Consider the following 25,568-nt stretch of genomic DNA (forward strand, 5'->3'; position numbering starts at 1 on the left):
TCTCACATCGCATCTTCCTCTTGGTTTACACACACACACACACAAACACACACACACACAAAGGTGAGAGATCACTTCTTCCCTGACAAGCGGTTCCAACTCACTATTGGCATTTGAGTTTTGGTCCAAAAGAATCGGTCATATGGACACCGAAACACATTGAGACATTTTATTGTAAAAGAGAAGTTAATCTTTATAACAATACCCTTTTAATGTCTTAACTGCTCAAATTGCCTGCAGAGCAGACACTCCTAAAACAGGATTATCAACAAACATAGATTTTTGGAAAATGTATGCTCAGTTTGTCACGCGGCATTGTGGTACCAGGTACCGCTAGAAGCATTTTAGCCAAAGACTTATACTAGCTGTCTAGTCTGTTTTAAAAATTTGCACTGAACAGAAGACACAAATATATAAGGATTTGGCTACTTGTTCTCATTCTGAGAAATAAGGTAGGCCATTTGATTTCAACATCAGAACAAAGTGGACACACTGTTTAAACTAGAGGTCGGCCGATTATGATTTTTCAACGCCGATACCGATTATTGGAGGACCAAAAGAGCCGATACCGATTAAATTGGCCGATTTTTTTTATTTATTTGTAATAATGACAATTACAACAATACTGAGTGAACACTTATTTTAACTTAATATAATACATCAATAAAATCAATTTAGCCTCAAGTAAATAATGAAACATGTTCAATTTGGTTTAAATAATGCAAAAACAAAGTGTTGGAGAAGAAAGTAAAAGTGCAATATGTGCTATGTAAGAAAGCTAACGTTTAAGTTCCTTGCTCAGAACATGAGAACATATCAAAGCTGGTGGTTCCTTTTAACATGAGTCTTCAATATTCCCAGTTTCAGGTTGTAGTTATTATAGGAATTATAGGACTATTTCCCTCTATACCATTTGTATTTCATTAACCTTTGACTATTGGATGTTCTTATAGGCACTTTAGTATTGCCAGTGTAACAGTATAGCTTCCATCCCTCTACTCGCTCCTCCTTGGGCTTGAACCAGCAACACAACGACAACTGCCACCATCGAAGCAGCGTTACCCATGCAGAGCAAGGGGAACAACTACTAGAAGGCTCAGCGCGAGGGACGTTTGAAACACTATTAGCGCGCGCTAACTAGCTAGCCATTTCACTTCGGTTACACCAGCTTCATCTCGGGAGTTGATAGGCTTGAAGTCATAAACAGCGCAATGCTTGACGCACAACGAAGAGCTGCTGGCAAAACGCAAAGAAAGTGCTGTTTGAATGAATGTGTGCGCGCCTGCCTACCACCGCTCAGTCAGATACTTGTATACTTGTATGCTCAGTCAGATTATACGCAACGCAGGACACGCTAGATAATATCTAGTAATATCATCAACCATGTGTAGTTAACTAGTGATTATGATTGATTGTTTTTTATAAGATCAGTTTAATGCTAGCTAGCAACTTACCTTGGCTTACTGCATTCGCGTAACAGGCAGTCTTCCTTGTGGAGTGCAACGAGAGAGAGGTAGGTCGTTATTGCGGTGGACTAGTTAATTGTAAGGTTACAAGATTGAATCCCCGAGCTGACAAGGTGAAAATCTGTCGTTCTGCCCCAGAACAAGGCAGTTAACCCACCGTTCCTAGGCCGTCATTGAAAATAAGAATGTGTTCGTAACTGACTTGCCTAGGTAAATAAAAGGTATAATTAAAAAAAAAATATATATATATATATATATATATATATATATATATATATATATATATATATATATATATATATACACAGTGCCTTGCGAAAGTATTTGGCCCCCTTGAACTTTGCGACCTTTTGCCACATTTCAGGCTTCAAACATAAAGATATAAAAATGTATTTTTTTGTGAAGAATCAACAACAAGTGGGACACAATAATGAAGTGGAACGACATTTATTGGATATTTCAAACTTTTTTAACAAATCAAAAACTGAAAAATTGGGCGTGCAAAATTATTCAGCGACCTTAAGTTAATACTTTGTAACGCCACCTTTTGCTGCGATTACAGCTGTAAGTCGCTTGGGGTATGTCTCTATCAGTTTTGCACATCGAGAGACTGAAATGTTTTCCCATTCCTCCTTGCAAAACAGCTCGAGCTCAGTGAGGTTGGATGGAGAGCATTTGTGAACAGCAGTTTTCAGTTCTTTCCACAGATTCTCGATTGGATTCAGGTCTGGACTTTAACTTGGCCATTATAACACCTGGATATGTTTATTTTTGAACCATTCCATTGTAGATTTTGCTTTATGTTTTGGATCATTGTCTTGTTGGAAGACAAATCTCCGTCCCAGTCTCAGGTCTTTTGCAGACTCCATCAGGTTTTCTTCCAGAATGGTCCTGTATTTGGCTCCATCCATCTTCCCATCAATTTTAACCATCTTCCCTGTCCCTGCTGAAGAAAAGCAGACCCAAACCATGATGCTGCCACCACCATGTTTGACAGTGGGGATGGTGTGTTCAGCTGTGTTGCTTTTACGCCAAACATAACGTTTTGCATTGTTGCCAAAAAGTTCAATTTTGGTTTCATCTGACCAGAGCACCTTCTTCCACATGTTTGGTGTGTCTCCCAGGTGGCTTGTGGCAAACTTTAAACGACACGTTTTATGGATATCTTTAAGAAATGGCTTTCTTCTTGCCACTCTTCCATAAAGGCCAGATTTGTGCAATATACGACTGATTGTTGTCCTATGGACAGAGTCTCCCACCTCAGCTGTAGATCTCTGCAGTTCATCCAGAGTGATCATGGGCCTCTTGGCTGCATCTCTGATCAGTCTTCTCCTTGTATGAGCTGAAAGTTTAGAGGGACGGCCAGGTCTTGGTAGATTTGCAGTGGTCTGATACTCCTTCCATTTCAATATTATCGCTTGCACAGTGCTCCTTGGGATGTTTAAAGCTTGGGAAATCTTTTTGTATCCAAATCCGGCTTTAAACTTCTTCACAACAGTATCTCGGACCTGCCTGGTGTGTTCCTTGTTCTTCATGATGCTCTCTGCGCTTTTAACGGACCTCTGAGACTATCACAGTGCAGGTGCATTTATACGGAGACTTGATTACACACAGGTGGATTGTATTTATCATCATTAGTCATTTAGGTCAACATTGGATCATTCAGAGATCCTCACTGAACTTCTGGAGAGAGTTTGCTGCACTGAAAGTAAAGGGGCTGAATAATTTTGCACGCCCAATTTTTCAGTTTTTGATTTGTTAAAAAAGTTTGAAATATCCAATAAATGTCGTTTCATGATTGTGTCCCACTTGTTGATTCTTCACAAAAAAATACAGTTTTATATCTTTATGTTTGAAGCCTGAAATGTGGCAAAAGGTCGCAAAGTTCAAGGGGGCCGAATACTTTCGCAAGGCACTGTATATGTATATATATATATATATATATTTTTTTTATTTTTATTTTTATTTTTTTTTTTTAATCGCCAAATCGGCACCCGGCCATTCCGATTAATCGGTCGACTTCCAGTTTAAACAGTTGAAGACGGACACAAGGGTTTGTTCAAAACAATTCAACTGTTCTGCCTTGTTAGCTAGCAAATAGATCCAAGTTGGCTAAACTTGAAATATAAAGATTCCTATAAAGATTAGATGGCTACTCACTAGCATGAGCTTGTGCTTGAGAGATTGTTAATGAGACGCGTGTTCATTTTCTATAATGCCTGCTACGTGAATGTGCATTAAGCATGGTTCTGGTTAAATTTATAACGAAAAATGCATTTTTATAGAAAAACTTGGAAAGCGAGAACAGTCATTACAAAAAAAGCAGGTTAAACTATTTTGATAAATATTTTTTTACCACCCTTTACACACTCTTGGCGTCCTCTCAGCCAGTTTCATGAGGAATGCTTTTTCAACAGTCTTGAAGGAGTTCCCACATATGCTGAGCACTTGCTGGCTGCTTTTCCTTCATTTTAAGGTCCAACTCATCCTAAACCATCTCAATTGGGTTGAGGTCAGGTGATTGTGGAGGCCAGGTCATCTGATGCAGCACTCCATCACTCTCCTTGGTTAAATAGTCCTTAGCCAGCCTGGAGGTGTGTTTTGGGTCATTGTCCTGTTTGAAAAACAAATGATAGACCCACTAAGCACAAACCAGGTGGGATGGCGTATCGCTGCAGAATACTGTGGCAGCCATGCTGGTTAAATGTGCCTTCAATTCTAAATAAATTACAGTGTCACCAGCAAAGCACCCCCACACCGTCACCTTCATGCTTCACAGTGGGAACCACACATGCTGAGATCATCCATTCACCTACTCTGCGTCTCACAAAGACACGGTGGTTGAAACCAAAAAAATCTCACATTTGGACTCATCAGACCAAAGGACAGGTTTCCACAGGTCTAATGTCTATCGCTCGTGTTTCTTGGCCCAAGCAAGTCTCTTCTTCTTCTTAGTGTCCTTTAGTAGTGGTTTCTTTGCAGCAATTCGACCATGAAGGCCTGATTCACGCAGTCTCCTCCTGAACAGTTGATGTTGAGATGTGTCTGTTACTTGAACTCTGTGAAGCATTTATTTGGGCTGCAAGCTGAGGTACATTTCACTAATTAACTTATCCTCTGCAGCAGAGGTAACTCTGGATCTTCCTTTCCTGTGGTGGTCCTCATGAAAGCCATTTTCATCATAGCGCTTGATGGTTTTAGCAACTGCACTTGAAGAAACTTTAAAAGTTATTCGTTCAGGTCTTAAATAATGGACTGTTGTTTTATCTTTCCTTATATGAGTTGTTCTTGCCATAATATGGACATGGTATTTTACCAAATAGGGCTGTATTCTGTATACCACCCCTACCTTGTCACAACACAACTGATTGTTTCAAAAGCATTAAGGAAAGAAATTCCACAAATTAACTTTTGACAGGGCACACCTGTTCATTGAAATGCATTCCAGGTGACTACCTCATGAAGCTGGTTGAGAGAATGCCAAGAGTGTGAAAAGTAGTCATCAAGGCAAAGGGTGGCTAATTTGAAGAATCTTAAATATAAAATATAGATGTTTAACTTATTTGGTTACTACATGATTCCATATGTGTTATTTCATAGTTGATGTCTTAACAATTATACTACAATGTAGTAAAAAGAAAAACCCTGGACTGATTAGGTGTGTCCACAATTTTCAAAAACAAAGCCATTTGCCCTTGTATTCCATCTCTAGTGATTGGCGTCCATGTTGTAGAGTGAACAGCGATTCAGAATAGGTCTAACTACTGTTCACAGTGAACTGTCAACAAGATGATTTTTTAAACAAAAAACTAGGCCTATGTACTAAGAGGGAAATGTGCTCAATGTCATAAGAGGTCAGGCATCACCTGAAAAGTGGGTTCTATTAATGGAGATCTCCATGAAGTGAAAGGTTTAGTTGGTAGTTCCTCAAAAATAAGTCAGCACTTTGACATACAGGCCTACCCCTCTGTTGCTTTTAAGGATATAACAACAAGTTAAGGAGTGTTGAAAGAGTAAGATTAACCTGGCCTGTCCCCCCACCTTCCCTCAAAATACAGGGCACAGCACCTGATTAGACTAGGCTATATAGGGCATATGGCAATTCCCTGACTGCTCAATACACTATAAGCTACAGGGTTGAGTCATCACTGAACGCAGATGGTTTTCTACCTTCCATTAACCAGGAACAGAAAATACCACAGTCACAACTGGTATGATACGGTCATTTAACGTTTTTTTTTAATTATTTTTTTATGTGGCCACCATTACAACTCCATTTACACCACTCACTCTTATTAACACATTCGACCCCATCACGTGGCCTTTCAGCATACGGTCTGAATAGTGAGAAACAGGAGATAGGATTTCTTGTTTTCCTAGAATTTGCCTACCAAAGACCTTCACATAAGGAGTAGGCAAACCTAACTAAAATAGTTCAGAAACTGATGGTGAGGGAGGTATGCCATTTGAATTTGTAGATGCAAATGACTCCATTTGGGATGGGCCTTGAGTAAATGTGTGAATGGGCTGTTTAGTCAATACATTTGATCACTCAGCTTTGTTTATGTCCTGGCTCTCTAAACGCTCCCCTCGCCATTAATCATTAATCCATTCTAATCACCGCTGTGTATTATGAGGCAAGTGGGGGCTTAAGGCGTCAGCACACTTCAGTTCGACTGGAGGCTAGGTGAACCGAATGGGTGTGCTCGCATACTCCCTTAAAAGAGCTACGCTTTAAAAATGAGGGGGGGGGGGGGGCATTTTGAGATGCCGTAGCAAGTATATACTTCCTCAAAACAGTCAGAATGAATTTAAGATCACAAGAATGACAAGAAATCTGTCATTAATTGACGTTTTTGCTGAGGAGATCTTAGTCGCACAATTTTACATCTAAGATGTTTGGTGCAGTACTCAATGAAAAACATTGCTTGAAAACGAGTTGTCTCGTTTAATGACAACAAAGACTTTATTGAATAATCACTACTATTGACCAATCACTGACGAAGGGCCGTATTATTCTGCTACCAACTTTGGCTTGCCTCAAGAAAAAGCTGAGTGAGCAGCCCCAAAAAATCTTGAATACAAAAATGTCAAAAACAGGTCACAATATATTCTAAGATGTGCAAACTGTTCCAGATGGGAAGCATGCGGCCTTTAGAGAAAATTGGAAGAGCATCAACAACAACTCTATTATGAGTGTCAATGGCACCTGTGCATACATACCAGTAGTCAAGTGTTAACAGTAGACTACTCACCACTACCGAGCCAATTTAACAAAGTATGTGAAACTAGAATGAGGCCTAGCAATAACTTTGACTCAACCATGCATAAATTGAAACTGGGCCTATGCTGTGAACAAGGCACTGTAGCCATATGCCCAACCAGCTGGCTCTGATCTACATTACTAAAGAAGACAATGCTACCAAACAACTGGGTGATTCTCATGAAACAAGTTAACCACGGCAGTAGAAATTTAGTTAGAAAGCCATGGTGCATCTGCAACAATCCAGTATCATTTTGTTGCTACATTATGCCAAAGTGTCGTATTTGAAATAATTTAACATTTCCATCCCCATATTCTCATTACCAAAATGCGTCCGGATTATATTCTCGGGTTATTTTATACAATTATACTTCAAATAAAAACTCAGATATTTGAATAAGACAAAATACATTGATGTAGTTTGTCCATAAAGCATACAAATCTAGGGCAGATGATGGTTTAGCCCAGTGGGGGGGGGGGGGGGGGGGGGCAAACTTTTTCCCTCTGCCCCCATTGGGGAACACCCCTCACGCCTACCATAAAAGCTGTCAGTGCAGTCAACAACATGATTTTACTGTTTTACATATATTTCCACACTATGATGTTGGAATAGTATTGTGAAAATGATAACACCATTTTAGTGTAAGAGCGGTTTGCAAAGACCGCCTGAAATATAGGCCCATTTTCACAGGATGGAGTATTGGCGTTCCATGGTGACATCACCGTGAGGTAAATTGTTTAATAAACCAATAAGAGCGTTCCAAACCTCTCTGCCAATAACAGCTAGTTTTCAGTTTTCCCCTCCCCACTTAGACCATTCCCAGACAGGCCTAGTAATATTCTTGCTTGAGATATTGCCCTTAGCGTCAATATCTTTTCGACCATTTTAATTTAAAACAAATCACAGTATGGTACTTAATTGTTACCGAGAAATTATTTAATATCGAGAAACAGATGCATTGGACCTTTAAGATTAATTAAAGTAATAAAAGGTATCTTATTTCCCAAATATTCTAGCCTATGAAAGTGTTGTCCTAAAGTTGTGGCTTTCAAAAATAACAAGAATTAAAGTCTATAGCATAAGCCCAGGTATAGGCTATTTTCAATCACAGCTTAATGATAGACAAAACAATTTTATTTATTTTCATTTTACATTAGAAGGCTAATAAATAAAAAAGTATCCCGTTCTGAAGACGGTAGACTGCTTCTATCTAGCCCATCATGTCACTACGGTAAGACAGCCCGTTCCTCATAAAACTGTCACTGCTCCATGACAGCGAGCCACATAGACACCAACCTGCTCCATGCTGAAGCTCCTCAGCCAGAAAGGAATATTGGAAAAGATTTGCCTGCAACACTTACACTATCCTTCGTTATGATTCGTCCAGTTGCATTCGATTTCACACTATAGCCTAAGTGCCGTTTTAGCAGTTTGTTACTTTTTCCACAAAAATGTTTTACAAAAAAAATGGTTGGCCAATAGGGGCCGATAGCATCATCTATCAATGTTTTATGGGTACATATTCACGATAAGACAAAGATTGACATCGCTTAACCCTAATACTAGTTGAAGTTCACATTAAAATATATTATTTATTACGTATAAACCATGTGGCCATGTTTCTCATCACGTAACACTTTCAAGTTCCTGTAACATCTCCAATACATTTTTTAACAAAGTTATTCAGCCATGCATGATGCATCATCTAGAGGAGTAAGAGGAGTACAAGTTCATTTCATTACTTACATGCCTTCTGAAATCAGGATATTTTTTTCTCAAAACACCCCCTTTACCACACTTGACCTTCTCATTACTACTATTATTAATGACTAAAAAGCTAAAATTGGGAAAAACCCAGAAAAACATTAATTTACCAACAGGAGGAATGAATGGGCTTTGTAGATGTGGTCAATTGCTTGCTAACTCATAATGGCAGTCTACAGATTGAGAATCACCTGGATGATTGAAAAACAACATGACAATGTCCCCACACAAAAGGGCATGAGTAGTCACCCAATAGTCATCTTCTTGACCCTCAGTGGTTTCCATTTTTATCCACCACTTGTAGGTCTTCCATCCCTGACATCCTTCAACCCTGACCTTATTTTTCTCTCTCTGCATCAACGACTACCTGTCCAGTACAAATGTATTGGAGTACAGAGGTTTCTAACTGTTCCTAATGTTGGTAAAGCCACCATGGCTAGATGCACAATATGCATAACTGTAGTTTGTGTGTTTTAATCAACTTAAAAATCAGAAGAAAAATAACATTCATGCTCATGTTCATTGAATATTAGGGATCTCAACATATTATCCCCATGTGTTTCAACGCAAACCGGGCTTAACAGGAGCATAATGGGCTCAATTGGAACAGGGATTTATAGTGAAAAAGAGAACAGAAAAGTCTACTTGTAAAATATTTGGAAACCAATGGTTTAGGGTATGAATATACACTATAGACTACAAGATAGTACGGATCATATTAAACGGATCATATTGAACAACATTGCTTTTTGTCATTTACATTCTGTAGAGGGAGTGCTTTTTGTGACACTGTACCCTTTAAGCCCACCTGAGACAGTCAAATTTACAAAAATGGCATGTATAGCAATGCAAGGTTAATTTAACAGTAAAATAAGAATCCATTCAAAAATGTAATCTATGAATGTCTGAAATATATTATCTGGTTATAGTTCACCAAGTTGTTGTTACTGTGAGACTGACATGCAGGCATAACTGCTAGTATGAAAACTCCATATTTTTAATTGGCAAAAAATAGTAATGAAAGCTCATGAAATATGCTATCATGTGCACGTATCACCACATTTATCTGTTCATTTTAGATGAAGTTTGAGAAGGTAAAATATCTGGAAAATGTGTAGGGTAGCCTCAACACCAAACATTTTTTGCAGCTTTGAAAATTGGCCATTAGTGGGCACTTACACATAATTGTCAACAACGTAATACAAAATCTGATTAATAGAACAAGTTGAGGTTTTATCTATACTGAACAAAAATAAAATGCAACGTTTAACCCAAGACCTCCAGATCCGGCTTCTTCACCTGCGGGATCGTCATACCAGCGACCCGGACAACTGACGAAACTTTGGGTTTGCACAACCAACATTTCTGCACAAACTGTTAGAAATCATCTCAGGGAAGCTCATATGCATGCTCGTCATCCTCACCGGGGTCTTGATACAGTTTGTCATCGTAACCGACTTCAGTCAGCAAATACTCACATTTTAAGGGCCAATGGCATGCTGGAAAAGTGTGCTCTTCATGGATGAAACCCGAGCAGAGAGCAGACAGCATCTATGGTGTTGTGTGGGCGAGCGGTTTGCTGGTGGGGTTACGGTATGGGCAGGTATAAGCTACGGACAACGAACAATTTCATTTTCCAATGGCAATTTGAAGGCACAGAGATATCGTGACGAGTCCCATTGTCGTGCCATTCAACTGCCACTATCACCTCATGTTTCAGCATTGATAATGCACGGCTCCATGTCGCAAGGATCTGTACAAAATTCTTGGAAGCTGAAAATGTCCCAGTTCTTCCATGGCCTGCATACTCACCAGACATGTCACCCATTGAGCATGTTTGGGAAGCTCTGGATCGACGTGTACGACATTGTGTTCCAGTTCCCACCAATATCCAGCAACTTTGCACCGCTATTGAAGAGGAGTGGGACAATTCCACAGGCCACAATCAAAGGAGATGTGACGCACTGCATGAGGTAAATGGTGATCACACCAAATCACAATTGACTTATTTCCTTATATGAACTGTATCTTTGAAATTGTTGCATGTTTCATTTATATTTTTGTTCAGTGTAGTTTTTCATTTGAATCCAAAGATGGAAGTGGGCTTAAAGGGTTTGCTTACCCTATATAGTATTAGTTTTCTATGTTTGACAATTAGCATGGAGCTGCAACTCAGAGTATTGTTTCTTCATCCTATGTAATGTATTCTCATACATTTTTTCCCACCGTTTCAGATAAATTAGTCATTGAAGTTGTTGGATTAATGTCACATTCTACATTCTGATATTACCAGGTTCTGACCACTAGATGGCGGTGTTCCTGCTATTAGGGAATTATTTGCTGAGGGGGCAGTTCACCCACATTAAATATTGGTTAACAATGTTTTTTTTAAGTATCATAATAGCAGGAATAACGCCATCTAGTGGTCAGAACCTTTAAATATCAGGATGTAGGATGGGACATAAACCCAACAACTACAATTACTAGTTTCTCTGAACTGGAAATGAAAAACGTCACCAAATTCACAGAGAATACCTTACACAAGATAAATAAACAATACTCAGAGCCGCAGCTCCATACTACTTGTCAAGCGTACAGAACTGATACTATATACTCAATATTGATGTGGGATTGGCGCGGGGTTAGGGTGGCTTTTGACCACTTCTTTGGATTCCTCATGCCTTACTCATTTTAAGAAAAATGTTTGGTCCAAATCGGATGGAAGACTGCACCTAAAAACTATTTTGGTGTTTGTTTCAACAAATACCAAAAGATTGTTTTTTGGGAAGAATTTTCCAATAAGTCCACTTTTGACTTAAATGCATTCACATAATTACAGTACTTATACTAAAATAAGGGGTATTTTGGGATTAACTAACGACAGTTTGATGCATTTGGTTACAGAATCTCTAATAGAGCTTAGTACAGTTTTTTAACAGGTCCTAATCTTAGTGATCCAAGAGGAATTATGGCAAGTGATCCAAGATACATTTTTTGGTCTAGCTCCAGTTTCGTGAGAATCACCCAACTACGAAATATAAAACACCATACCTGCCCAATTGTGTTTTATCTTGAAATGGTCACTTTTACTCACATTTTAGCACTGGTACAAAGATAAACTGTACTAGCAAACACATTTGGAGAAAATAATGGTTGTGGGCAAGGCTACCAGTCAAGCAATGCGTTTTCATACCAACCTTAGTACCTAACTGTGCAAATAGAGATCGCCAGCTTGTAGTCCTAAAAAAACGGATATTAGTTACCTCAAGTTCATTCAGCCATTCCTATGGAGGAAATTAGGTTTTGGGATAAGCACCAAAAACAAGGTCTGAGGTTAACACAGGTTTAGGAGATCTTATACGTTTTCTGCTATAAGATAAGTCAGTTAACATAACCTCTATGAACTATGAAGCCTTTATGTGCTTGTTTTGATGACATAAATGCTTCAAAGTTATATATTTTTTTTTACTTGAGCTGATGAAGATCATCTCAGAACAAAACATATAAGATCTCCTAAGCCTGTCATTACCACAGAGATTCTTTTCTGTGTTTATCCCAAAAAACATGAATTTCCCCAAAGGCTCAGGCCGACGAGCCATGGGGGAGTTAGTGCTTTCAAAAATCCGCCATTACTATTGCTCTCTATTACTAAAGAGTGCAAAGTCTGAGTCTAGGGAGTTGAAATGTTAACTGGGGGGGGGCATACTGAACTGGTAATTAAGGCTTCCTGACCTCACTTCTCTATGACAAATAGATAGACTAAGAAAAGACTGAAGAGGTAGATATAAGTGTCTGAACACCATTAAAGTAGGACCTTGCTTCTTTGAGAAAAATAAATTTCCACACCATCATAACCCTACTATCACAATTTGTTAATGAAGTTTGGTGACAGTCTGACAAGTACAACAGTTAGGCTAACGCTATTCACAGGAAACGTAGCCAGAACACCAACAAGAGAAACCAAGTAGTTGTGTTGCTTACCCTGACAGAGAGGCCATGGCCCAAAGCACTTAAACATTGGAAAGGGGATTCAGTGAAACTCCATGGGGTTCAGAAGTGTTGTCATACTCTGCCAGCCTGCTCTCTGGTAGTACTCCAATAAATGATGACAGGCGTTGTCAAAACTGGGTTTCCTGATCTACAGCATCGACATTACAGTATTTCCTTGGAGTAGAGATACATTTGACTCAGGGAGGGGAGGTTACTGTTTGTTCACGGAAGATACCACCCTGCTGAACAGCGGGTGTGCTAAAGGCAGGGGACAATAGGTGAAGTTGAGAGGAGGCTCTGTGTGTGTGTGTGTGATGGGGGGTTGCACGCATGAGTGCACAATGTGTCGTACACTCTCGGAGGTGTTTGAGATATTATAATTGGAACAAACCGTTGTACTGCCGCAAGGCAAAATAGTACTGACAGGAGCTTAAGAATCTTTGGAACAGTGGTAATTAGGACATCATTTTCAAAGTGAACAAGAGACATTCTATCACTGTGCTAGGTCAAGTTCCCTTTACATCACAAAGCCTTCTCTAAACAAATTAATCTAAACAAGATCAGTACAGTAAAAAGACAATAAAAGGAATATGAATAGAAGGAATATGAATAGGCAGGAGAAAAACAGGCCTGGGCCTAAAATAATGGAACAATAAACTTGATGTCTCACACTTTAGAGAAGAAAAATAAGGAAAAAGTGTCTACAATAAAAAGAACAGCAACCTCTTCCGGAAAATGGAATAGTCCACCTAGTTCCATAAAAGGAGATGTTATTTTATGCCACTGAGCCTCTCCTCCTTGTGATGTCATGAGCCACTCTGAGGATGCCAGAGCCAACCAGAGCCTGTCTCCCCGTCAACAACCTCCCTCCCCCACTATGCCCTGGAGCACTGGGTAAACTAGCAGCAATTTCTTTAAAGGGACAGCGCCTGTTTTCTACTTGAGATGGAAACAGGGGAAGCCCTACTCAAGTCACTAGGCATTTCCCAGACAGATATTTTTCATCGGCAATATAATGACATAGCCTATTGCCCAGAAGTGGTATAGCCCAACTATTTGAATGGCTGTGGCAGAAACCAAAACCTAACTAAATAGCTGAATTGAACACCACTGGATGAGTAGTCTACCATACTAGATTTAAAGAATTGTCAATAGAGCAGTAAGCTAATTGAATGCAATGAGAGTTTAGGCCTATAGCCTACACCTAGTCCACTTTAGCCTGATCCCAGATCTGCTTGTGCTCTTGCCAACTCTATTGCTCATCGTCAAGTCAAGGCCCCATAAAAATAAAATTCCTGGAACAGCATTTTGTTAGTGACGTTAGTGATGACAACAGCTGTGAGCAGCAGGATGTGTGCCAATCTCCATATGGAAACACTAACCCTAAATGGACTTTTATGACATGAGCAAATCCATTAAGACAGCTTGGGAAATATTATTTCAGATGCTTTGAATATATGAAAATTAAGGTGGACCGTCAGGAGTTTGGGGAGTCAATTGGCCTTTACATTCAGGGAATAAAATTAGGCCCAGTCTATATAAAATAACAGTTAGGGAAACAAAAGTAAGGTAACTTTTTAACCCTTCAAATAACCCCTTGCCTATGTGTCACATGGTCAAGCTCCTTCTCACTAACATAATGATAAAGGCTAGCCTAGTTCAGTCAAATATGCATAATGCAGTCTCAATTTAGCTGTAACTTCCTAGCATTAAATCATAATAGTAATTTGTTTTAGTATTAGGCCTAAGGCAAGGATAAGTTAGGATAGTGTACCCATTTTCTCTTTAAAACATGTTTTGAAGAAATGACAGGCTTAACACCAAACATGTTAATTGGATGAACAAACTAAGCAGGAGTCTTTACAAAACCTGTGTTTTATTGTTTAGGGAAATGACAAGAACCAACAGCTCAAACAAGCCTTATCTAGCCAGAGACAACATGGAAATTCCTGTATTATTCAGTAGGCGGTTTCCCTGTCCCATCAGACATAGACTCCATACTGACCAACCAGTTGAAGAGGCTATATTTGGAACACTTGCATATCTGTTGGACTTGAACTACAAATAGAAACCTAAATAAGGCTCACCAAGCCTAGTACCTCTATGGTATTTAGACAACATTAAAACAGACATTTTCACTCCTCTGCCAGCCTATGAACATCTAATTTATTGTTTTGCCAAATAAAAACAACAGGACAGTGTGATATTAGAACACGGTTGTAGGCCACCTAGGCTATATGATGTAGGCCAGGGCTCTCCAACCTTGTTCCTGGCGAGCTACCGTCGTGTAGGTTCACTCCAACCCCAATCTGGCACACCTGATTCTAATAACTAGCTGGTTGATAAAAACAGAACCAGGTTAGTTTCAACTGGGTTTGAAGCGAAAACCTAGAGGACAGCTCTCCAGGAAGAGGGTTGGAGACCCATGTTGTTGAAGGCTATGCGTTCAATAAAATAGCCTGCATGATATGCTGCCATACAAGATAATTGTATCCAGAGTCAAAAAAGAAACAAAGGCTGCAACAGGGGCTGGTGCGCAGCATATTTTTTTGCTTTGACCCAAGAGCCCTGAGGAAGCAACTGATGGCTTATTAGTTTCACCAAGAGCTTTCCCTAGGTGATGTAAAGGCCTTAAACTACCCTCCTATGACTACAGTATGCGGTATAAAACCAATTGACCAGGCTAGATTGTGTTAGCGAAATAAATACGAACACGTACAGAGATCTAGTCTGACTAAAAATAAACTGTGTACACAGCAGTGCGTCCAGGTGCTGGTTTTGGCAGGAACAACTAGTATTCAAAAACAAGTGTTTAACTACTAGTCTAGTTGGACTGCTTTAGAGACGGGGGTTTCATCAATCCTTGTTTGCAATAGCTTATTTCCAACCTGAAACTCACCATTTACAGCATTGTTAAAAATACATTTAAAAAAGGCTAAATTTATGGTAGACTAGTTTTTGCCATATTGGATGAATAAATTGTCCACTGCATTGTCTTGCAAGATGCAAATAACCACATTTAGGCTACATTCATTGCTTGTACATTTATAAAAACAAAAACTGTACCAAGATTGCATAATCCTTGCATCACCACCAGCTGAAACAATAGCCTAAATATTTCTGTCATAACTCGGCTGTAAAACCACATTCTTGAGCAGTTGAACCTTGAGCAGTTGGCCTTGGAGGAAACAGTTTGGCTAGCTGAAGCCATAGAGCAACCTAAACAGGAAGTTGGGAAGACTTCACACAGAAGCATATGTCTGTACTGTAGCACTTATTATGCTTGCCAACAGAGGCCATGCCTCAGAGAAATTGGTAATTATGTAGCAACTACCAAGACTTGAGCTGCCCTTTCCTCACTGTAGCACCTAAAATGGAGTCCTAGACCCAGCAAGTCAACTGTGGATGGAGAAAAATACAGCTATTTAGCTCTGTTTAGTATTTTTTATTTAAAAAAAATGGGACATAAGGGAAGACAATGTGTTCACACTTGGTAGACAGTTTCATTAGTTTGACCACCCCACAGTTCATTGGAAGAGGAAGTGTAAATTCTAAGTCTAGCAGCTAGAAAGGCATCTTGGTGGTATAATTTAAGCTAATTTCCAGAAATTTCACAGCTTAGCATGGAGCTGAGAAATTTGAGGGTTTCAAAATATCCTGCAATTCTATGTACCTTTCCATGGCTAATACTCTATTCCTCTGCTCAAACATAAAAATGGCATGTGTTCTGAACGCCCGGTTTTCCCGACTGTCTAGCTTTTATTTGATTGTTAGTTCTCAAAAATGGGATTATTAATATATATATATAAAAATTCAATATCTTTGTTTGCTTTTCATCTGGTTTTGGTCGTTTAAATTGACAAATTGTTCTTCCATAGGCCTCCCGGGTGGCGCAGTGGTTAAGGGCGCTGTACTGCAGCTGTGCCACCCGGGAGGCTGTGCCATCAGAGTCCCTGGGTTCGCGCCCAGGCTCTGTCGTAACCGGCCGCTACCGGGAGGTCCGTGGGGCGACAATTGGCCTAGCGTCACCCGGGTAAGGGAGGGCTTGGTCGGTAGGGGTGTCCTTGTCTCATCGCGCACCAGCGACTCCTGTGGCGGGCTGGGCGCAGTGTACGCTAACCAAGGTGGCCAGGTGCACGGTGCTTTCTCCGGCGCATTGGTGCGGCTGGCTTCCGGGTTGGATGTGCGCTGTGTTAAGAAGCAGTGCGGCTTGGTTGGGTTGTGTATCGGAGGACGCATGACTTTCAACCTTCGTCTCTCCCAAGCCCGTACGGGAGTTGTAGCGATGAGACAAGATAGTAGCTACTACAACAATTGGATACCGCGAAATTGGGGTGAAAAAGGGGTAAAATTCAAAAAATAAAAATAATTGTTCTTCCATGCTGTGTTGCTGCTCTCGTTATGGTCTCTCGTTGTGATGCGTGTTTTGTCCTATATTTTTAATCCCAGCCCCGCAAAAGGCCTTTTGGTAGGCCGTCATTGTAAATAAGAATTTGTTCTTAACTGACAGAATACAGATTTATTTATTTTTTAATATATTTTTTTATCTCCAATGGCTAATTTCCTCCATATTAAAAGGGATAGTTAGAGTGACAATGAAACCATTTATATAATTCCCCAGTCGAATGTACAGGAACAGAAAGTATGCACACTGTTCCCGAAGACTTCCAGTCATTGCGCTAACGCTAGTTAGCATTCGCTCGTGAAACTACCAACAACTCCCTTCATACTGGGCACAGCAACACAAAAAAATGGTATCCACGAAGGTATAGAATAATTATTAAAATACATTTAACCCCCCCCCCCAAAAAAAAAATACAAAAAATAATTCAGGGACCCACTGTAGTACCTCCGCGGACCCCAGTTTGAAAACCCCTGTAGTAAACAGTCCCCCCAATTTTTTAAGACGCTAGCTAGCTTGCTACAGTACCCATTTTTTCGGATACATTACTGTCAATCTTGTTCTTTTGTTTAAAAAAAAAAAATCACATGTTCTACGACTTCCAAATACGCACCTGTGATTGTGTTCCTTATGACCAGGGATTTTGGCAGATGTCTGAGACTACTCATGATACAGGTAGCCAGCTAGTTAGCCACCCAAGCTTCCATGCTAACTGACCTATCAGCTAACTTTTCCACTAAGCCAAGGTCGGCAAACGACTTAATTCTGTCAACTAACGTTAATTGAATAGCAAATTGTCGACGGTACGGAAACTTTCAATGGGGTGTCACCATGGATAGCTAGCTAGTTAGGCAATGCTAGCTAACGTACAATGTTAACTAGTTATTCCGTTGCCAACTAGTCTACCACTTGCTCGATATTACTGGCCATCTATCTTTAATATACACGCGATAAATAGCTAAATTACAATGCACAGGAATTGTTACCATAACCGCTAACTAGTAACTACATAACAATAAAGATTTTAGTTAACATTTTGTTTAATCCACTTACCTCTTCTCTTCTTTTTAGGCCCAAACCATTCTAGCTATTGGAAAGCCCTTTCTCTTTGTCTTTTCCACTTTCCAGTTTAAAAAAAAAATGGACCCGACAAAAATGTTACAATAATAGTTAAAATACTTCAAACATGAAAAGACTACATCCTCTCTATCAAGTATAGCTGTGACAGCAGAAAACTATTCGTCATTATTTTCTCTATCCATTTTTACAACAAGGCTAGCTAGGCAGAGATGAGTGGATGCATGCAAGAAAGCAGCTGTGATGACTTCGGTTCCCTAAACTTGATCACGTGATCACGGCGTATTCGTAAGGTTCTGATCATGAATCCTACAGTATCTTGGAAAGTAATATTTTGTTGTGTATTTAAATACAGAAATTAGACATTTTGCAATAGTTGTTAAAATGAACTTATTCTGAATGCATTCAAGGAATTTCATAATTTGACCCAGGTCATAAACTTCATTATGTTGAAGCCTGTTTTTCCTGACCTTTTGGCCCCCACTGCTGATAAATTGACTTGAATGGGGACTCTGGTTCTATTCCTATTAATTGAATCCTCTCCAATAGGCAAAATCCAGATAGAAAACCTTTGTAAAACTGGGCCCGGGATGGCACGATCAGGACTCAAACACAGGACACAGATTAAGTAGCTTTGCCCAGGTCCCTGCGACCGACACCTTATAGCACTGTAGCCATTTTATTGAGGTCCGACCCCCTTGAAAAAGGTTGCAAGTTATTGTGCTAAGGCTGCAATATACAGTGCAGTCGGGAAGTATTCAGACCCATTGACTTTTTCCACATTGTTACATTAGTTCCCCCCCCCCCCCATCAATCTACACACAATACCCCATAATGACAAATACATTTATAAAATAAATCAGGTTTTTAGAATTATATATTTTTTTTAAAGAACAAAACATTTACCTAAGTATTCAGACCCTTTACTCAGTACTTTGTTGAATTCCCTTTGACAGCGATTACAGCCTCGAGTCTTCTTGGGTATGACGCTACAAGCTTGGCACACCTGTATTTGAGGAGTTTCTCCCTGTTCTCTACAGATCCTCTCAATCTCTGTCAGGTTGGTTGGGGAGCATCTCTCCAGAGATGTTCTATCGGGTTCAAGTCCAGGCTCTGGCTGGGCCACTCAAGGACATTGAGACTTTCCCCAAAGCCACTCCTAAATTGTCTTGGCTGTGTGCTTAGGGTCATTGTCCTGTTGGAAGGTGAACCGTCACCCCAGTCTGAGGTCCTGAGCAGGTTTTCATCAAGGATCTTTGCTCTGTTCTTTGCTCTGTACATCTTTCCCTCGAGCTGGACTAGTCTCTCAGTCCCTGCCGCTGAAAAATTTCCCCACAGCATGATGCTGCCACCACCGTGCTTCACCGTAAGGATGGTGCCAGGTTTCTTCCAGACGTGATGCTTGGCATTCAGGCCAAAGAGTTCAATATTGTTTCTCATGGTCTGAGTCCTTTAGGTGCCTTGGAAAACTCCAAGCGGGCAGTCATGTGCTTTTTACTGTTGAGTGCCTTCCGTCTGGCCATTCTACCAAAAAGGCCTGATTGGTGGAGTGTTGCAGAGATGGTTGTCCTTCTGGAAGTTTCTCCCATCGCCACAGCGGATCTCTGTCAGAGTGACCGTCGGGTTCTTGGTCACCTCCCTGACCAAGGCCTTTCTCCCCCAATTGCTCAGTTTGGCCAGGCGGCCAGCTCTAGGAAGTCTTGGTGGTTCCAAAATTCTTCCATTTAAGAATAATGGAGGTAATGTTTTCTTTGGGACCATCAATTCTGCAGAATTGCTTTGGCACACTTCCCCAGATCTGTGCCTCGACACAATCCTGTCTCGGTGCTCTACGGACAAGTCTAGGACCGAAAAGCTCCATAACAGCTTTTAGTTTATTTGGTAAATATTTCCTTAACTCTTCTTGAACTGCACTGTTGGTTAAGGGCTTGTAAGTAAGCATTTCACAGTAAGGTCTACACTTGTTGTATTCGGCACATGTGCCAAATAAAGTTTGATTTGACTTGACTTGCTTCAACCTCATGGCTTGGTTTTTGCTCTGACATGCACTGTCAACTGTGGGAACTTATATAGACAGGTGTGTGCCTTTCCAAATCATGTCCAATCAATTGAGTTTACCACAGGTGGAGTCCAATCAAGTTGTGAAACAGCTCAAGGATGATCAATGGAAACAGGATGCACCTGAGCTCAATTTTGTAATTATGGGTTATTGTGTGTAGATTGATGAGGAAAAACAATGATTTCATTAATTTTAGAATAAGGCTGTAACGTAACAAAATGTGGAGAAAGTAAAAGGGTCCGAATACTTTTCGAATGCGCTGTATTGTAGCGAATATGGCTTCAACTGGGACTTGAACTCAGGCCCATCGACTATCAACCCAACACCTTAGCAGTTACGCCAAGAGATCCATTCTCTACCCTCTACACTACATGGCCCTTCCATCGGGAAGCACACCCCTAAAACACTTCTCTATCTCAAGTACAAAGCCCAGGCACACCTTCGATGGCCTCACAGTAGTTTCACCCCACTTGACACCAATGCATACAATTTGCTACACTGTCAAGGTACTCAAGTGCTATAATGGTTGACTTTGTTCCATCTGGACAGATAGAAAATACAAAAAAACACCAACAGGTAAATACACTTGCAACTGACTTTTTATTTTTAAATTATTCAATGCTGTGACACTAGGTAAAAAAAAAAGTTTAAAGCATGACCAACTTACGGGTGGCAGGCATACATTGGCATGATCACAATTGGGCTGTGCCTAACAAAACAGAGACCATACAAATGTCCTTAAAATGGCAGTTGATAAACAGTCAACAACAACATATCAAAAGAATGCCAAAATCAATAACACGCTTCACAAAACAACCAAAGCCAAGCTATACTGGGCTGGTAATGTTTCTGGAATCGTACTAGAAAGAATATGAAAAGAAAAATGAATGGGTAAACGTGTCTACAGCTGCAGCAGCAGCAGCCCCCCCCCCCCAAAAAAAAGTATTTGTTACATATCTTTCAGTAGCAAAAGTCATAACAGTAGATACATAGCTGTACATGTATGGAGTCACTCAAAAACATTAGCAGAAAGTAAGGAACTACAACATGTAAGAAGCACATACATTTCTCAATTTTAATCTAGATACATTTCCTAACTTGTTATGAGACATGACCACACCTTTCCACTGACTTTACAGGGGGGTTAATGCAGGGGAGAGAACACATTCTGACAAATGCTAAATGCCTCACTGCTTGTTGATTACAATTTACACCATATCATTTTTAAGACAACTCCTTAACAGCTAAAGGGTCAGAGTTTAGCTCAGGTTAATGCCATGGTGGAACACAATACAGCTCAGCCTTCATTTCTTCTTCTTTTTCTTCTTGGGAGGACCTTGATCCGAGTCGCTACCTTTAGATGAATCGGAACCCGAGCTGCTTGAGCTGCTAGAGGAAGAGGAGCTAGAACTGTCATCACTGTCGTCCGACGAAGAGCTTGAGGAGTCACTACTGTCAGACGATGAGTCACTGGAAGAGCTGTCAGAATCACTGCTGCTACTACCACTTGAATCCTTTGACCTGAAAGCAAGTAACACAACATACAAAACCATTGCATAAGCAGAATAGTGAGTACATTGCAGAAGGCATAGTGCAAGCAATGTCAGGCACAGCCTAGATCTCTATTGCATATAATAATAAAAATGACGGCGCTCTACCCATTTAAGTTATATCTGCAACCATCAATGTTAGAACCATTTTATGGGGTTAGAGCTGAAAAGTAACCTGTGACAGTTACCTTTTCTTCTTAATTTTTTTCTCACTGGAGTCCTCCTTTCCTGGTCTGAATACAGATGAAAATAGTAACATGTCATGGCTGAGAAAAGTCCAAAGATTATTCAAAACCAACCAGGGGAAATGAAAAGTGAAAAGGAACTTTACAGAGGATATGGCCTCCCATTGACAAGTTCTACTGTAACACCTCTTGATGGCAGTGCTAGACAACTATGAGGTTGGATTACAGTGCTAGCCTCAAACCGATTACCACTGTATCCATGCAGCGAACCATTCCTGTATGCTTCCGAGAACAGGGTGGCTTGCGAGGCTATTGCAGTACATGGTACCCCCCCCCCCCCAATCATCATCATCCTCCGCACCTCCCTCTATTGGTCACGAGTCCCAGGTGACTCTCCAGTGTTTAAAACATCTTCAGAACAACAACAAAAAGTTACCCACTGTCAAGCTGACTTCACTATACAGCGCTCATCCAAAACAAATAAAATACTTCATGGTTGACCTACCCTGTGGTATTGACCTGTTTATTTTCATTTTCTTTCAGTTTCTTTTTCATTTCTGTCGTCCTTGATGGCCTGTGAAGGTATTTTCGTTTACCAATGCACTCATATGTCCAGTGCCCAAACTCCAAACATTTCTGACACCGAACATGTTGTTTATTTGCTTCCCTGTATGAAAATCAAATTTCGTACAGTTTAGCAGATGTTGTACCAGGTGCAGCGAATTGCTTTTTTAACTCACTCCTAACAATGCAGTAAAATGTCAAACAGTACACACTAATCAAGCAATTTAAATATGAAATCAAGAAATGTCCGAACAAATCCAATTTAAAAACCAAAAACAAATCGCACTGTAACAGTAATCTAAATTCAATCTATATGTTTTACACCGGATGAATTTACACAAGATATACTAAGAATGGTATGTACCAACAGTAGATTTATTAGTGAGCTATGTCAAGAATACAGTGTATAAATGTGCACATAAACAGTGTAACTAAAATGCAATGTACAGTAGTAGAAATATTAGAAAGAGCCATGTTGAGAATACATTATTTAAATACACAGTACAGAACCCCATGGCAAAATGGATAGAGGAAATGTTAGTGCCACTGAATTAATTTAAAATATTGATGGGAGACTCTTACGGAGTGTAAATGTTTTTTAGGCTGGATCATGTTGTTGTACGTTTTAATTCTGTAAATGTATTGATTGTTGCCGCTTTCTTGGCCAGGTCTCCCTTGAAAAGGAGATTGTGTCTCAATGGGCTTTTCCTGGTTAAATAAATAAATAAATTGAACGGGGGGTGGGGGGACATTGACATGAGTATAAATTATCAATACTGAAATAGCTGGATAATGCCAGCTGTTTCTTGGGCAAATGGTTACCGTGGTCATATTAAGTGCACATGATACTTTTTCGGAATACTGTAACCTCCCTGACTGGATCTGGGTGTCTACGGCCTGTTAAGAAATGTTGAGACCAATGTGGCACTAGTAGTTGCTGGCTCAAGAACTGTGCCTGTTCCCCAGACACAGTGTTGCACTTCAGTAGTAACGTAAAGTTAGCTAGCGCTAGCTAACTTATGTAGGGGCTATAAAACATGCATACAGGAGGAAATGCATGCTTGTTAGACAAATGTATACTATATGAAATGTAACTATTTTGTTAACTTGGTACATCATTATTGCCTACATAATCTCAAACAAATGAAAAAAAATTGTAGCCAAGTAACGTTAGCTAGAGAGCGTTATAAGTCAAGCCAGTATTGTTAGCTAGCTATTCGGAACTCAGTCTTAACATGGCGATCTCTAAATACTCTGAATCGAGTACGTATACCAAAATACCTTAGCATGTTAGCAATAACCAAACTTACGCTTGCCGACGAGCAATAACTCTGTGCATGGGCGTCGCCATATTGCAATTTATCCAAAGATAACTAACCCAAGACAGACCACAGCCTGTCGTTTCCAATGGGAGCAAATGAATCATAGTGGGCAGAACAGGCAAGTTTGAAGGGCAGAGGCAAGCACGAGCTAGTGAGATCCTATTGGCGCGCTCTAGCATTTATTTGCATATTTCCAGTAGCGAACGCCTATTCTGTGAAGTACGCGTGTGCAATAACTCAATTCGACCTTGCGCTCCAAAACAACGCAACTTTGGTAAAGGGTAATGTCTACAAAACTTAGTCCACCCTGTTCGTAACACGATTATAGTTTTGGGAAAAGAAAACTGTATTGAGATCAAATGTTTCATCAATGAGAAAATGTGAAAAAAATGTCAACCAAAATCCATCTCGCTCCTTCTTCTCCCATTGGGCTTCCTTTTATCACCATATTTGTCGGTGAGTGGAAATGCCAACCGGATGCTTCAGATTTATACATCCGGCAAAAATCTGGCTCATTGTTATATCAGCGGCTGAGCTACTTCATTTTCTTCAGTGGGGTTTAATTAAACAGTGGTTGGCATCCAATATTAACGTTGCATTACCGCCACCAACAGGACTGGAGTATAAATCATTATACTTTTTGATACAAAAAGAGGAAAAGTAAAACAAAAATATACCTTTTCATCTAATCCTACTGTCATCACAAACCCACCACCCCATTCTACTATTTGACCCTATCTAATCTTACACCAGGCCAATGGCCTGGGAGGATGTAGCCCAATATTGGACTAAAGAAGCCTAACCTTACTCATTAGTACAAGGACCTTAAATGTTCTGGGTGAATTGGCTCAGGAAGCAAAAACAGCCAAATAATACATCTAAACGTGAATTTATTCTCAATTGCGGTACGGTTCTAAATCCCTCAACTTTCATATCACATAAAAAAGTATCATATTCCTCTACTTTCATATCACAAGGCAGTTAACCCACTGTTCCTAGGTCGTCATTGAAAATAAGAATTTGTTCTTAACGGACTTGCCTAGTTAAATAAAGATCAAATATATACTTTTTTTGAAACACCAAAATAACTTCACAAATGCAAAATTCACACTTACTGTACGGTGTTTTAACACAGTTGCAGCCACAGTATTTTTCAGTGACAACACGTATGTGGCGTCTATCTTCCATTGCCACACAGGTGTTTGGAGACATGGATAGCTATTTAGCACAGGGAGCCCAAAAGAAAACAAGAGCTGTACAGGAAATATGCCCTTTGGGGATCCTAACCCTATTAACGTGTCTATCAATTTAACCTTTTGTTTTTTGAAAGGCTGCGGTGCGTTCTGTGTACCTACCGCATGCGCTCAATATTTTCAATTTATGCATTGCTGTATAGTGTGGTGGTACAAGCGGAAGACTGTAACTACCAATTGGATAGTACGAAATTGGGGAGAAAAAGGGGTAAAAAATGTTTTTTAAATAAATAAAAACTGAGAACAATAAATAAATATGAATTTAAATATTTTAGCTAGTTGAAAAGCAAAGCACATATTAATAATATTCATAAAAAATATATTATGAAGTACAAATTACAAGTGCATAACTCTATCGTAATTTTCCAAGAGAGAAAACTTGTTGGAAAAACAATTTATATCATTATTTTATTGCAATGCGATCATAAACCATTTTCAATATTTTATTGACAATAAAGAAAATCCTCATGTTGATTTTGGTCACATTACTGCTGATTAATGTGAGCTAGTCATATTGCGTGCCCTGTGCAGTTCCAAAACAATCCAAAGGGTGGCAGTTTAGACCACAAATTAATGTTTCGCATGAAATAATGTTCTAGTTACCTGCAATAGAGCATGGTTGGGATTTTAGGTTGCCATTTTTTGGATTATGTTGGAACTGCGTGATCTCAC

At 39.8% G+C, this 25,568-nt stretch overlaps 2 protein-coding genes across 6 annotated transcripts in view; both read right to left on the reverse strand.

The window, feature by feature from the left end:
- The window catches only part of LOC139420806 (AF4/FMR2 family member 4-like), a 39,528-nt gene extending 21,323 nt beyond the window's left edge, over nt 1-18,205 (reverse strand). Inside the window, exon 1 of one of the 5 annotated variants that reach the window (XM_071171098.1) lies at nt 17,940-18,205. Coding sequence is in view for 1 of the 5 variants with exons in the window: in XM_071171094.1 (XP_071027195.1) it covers nt 12,476-12,492 (17 nt within the window). In the remaining 4 variants the exon portion in view is untranslated. Of the gene's footprint in view, nt 1-12,475; nt 12,665-17,939 lie in introns of those variants that run through there. The other 4 variants (XM_071171095.1, XM_071171096.1, XM_071171094.1 and 1 more) reach the window with 4 other exon arrangements.
- Nucleotides 18,206-20,603: 2,398 nt separating this feature from the next.
- LOC139422075 (zinc finger CCHC domain-containing protein 10-like) lies at nt 20,604-24,101 on the reverse strand. The gene is made up of 4 exons (XM_071173221.1): nt 23,632-24,101; nt 22,263-22,424; nt 21,761-21,805; nt 20,604-21,543 (listed from the first exon to the last, which is right to left on the reverse strand). Exons 1-4 carry the CDS (start codon nt 23,820-23,822, stop codon nt 21,327-21,329), a joined length of 615 nt encoding a protein of 204 aa, XP_071029322.1. The 5' UTR covers nt 23,823-24,101; the 3' UTR covers nt 20,604-21,326.
- Nucleotides 24,102-25,568: the final 1,467 nt, after the last annotated feature.

This window comes from Oncorhynchus clarkii, chromosome 12 (genome assembly GCF_045791955.1).
Source record: "Oncorhynchus clarkii lewisi isolate Uvic-CL-2024 chromosome 12, UVic_Ocla_1.0, whole genome shotgun sequence".
Taxonomy (NCBI): Eukaryota; Metazoa; Chordata; class Actinopteri; order Salmoniformes; family Salmonidae; genus Oncorhynchus; species Oncorhynchus clarkii.

Bases quoted from the DNA above. Each gene is read 5' to 3' on its own strand.
- LOC139422075 (XM_071173221.1), bottom strand. From the start codon at position 23,822: ATGCTAGAGCGCGCCAATAGGATCTCACTAGCTCGTGCTTGCCTCTGC. The intron at 22,425-23,631 runs GTAAGTTTGGTT...ATTTTCATACAG, and splicing joins GTTATTGCTCGTCGGCAAGC to GGAAGCAAATAAACAACATG. The intron at 21,806-22,262 runs GTAGGTCAACCA...ATCTGTATTCAG, and splicing joins AAACAGGTCAATACCACAGG to ACCAGGAAAGGAGGACTCCA.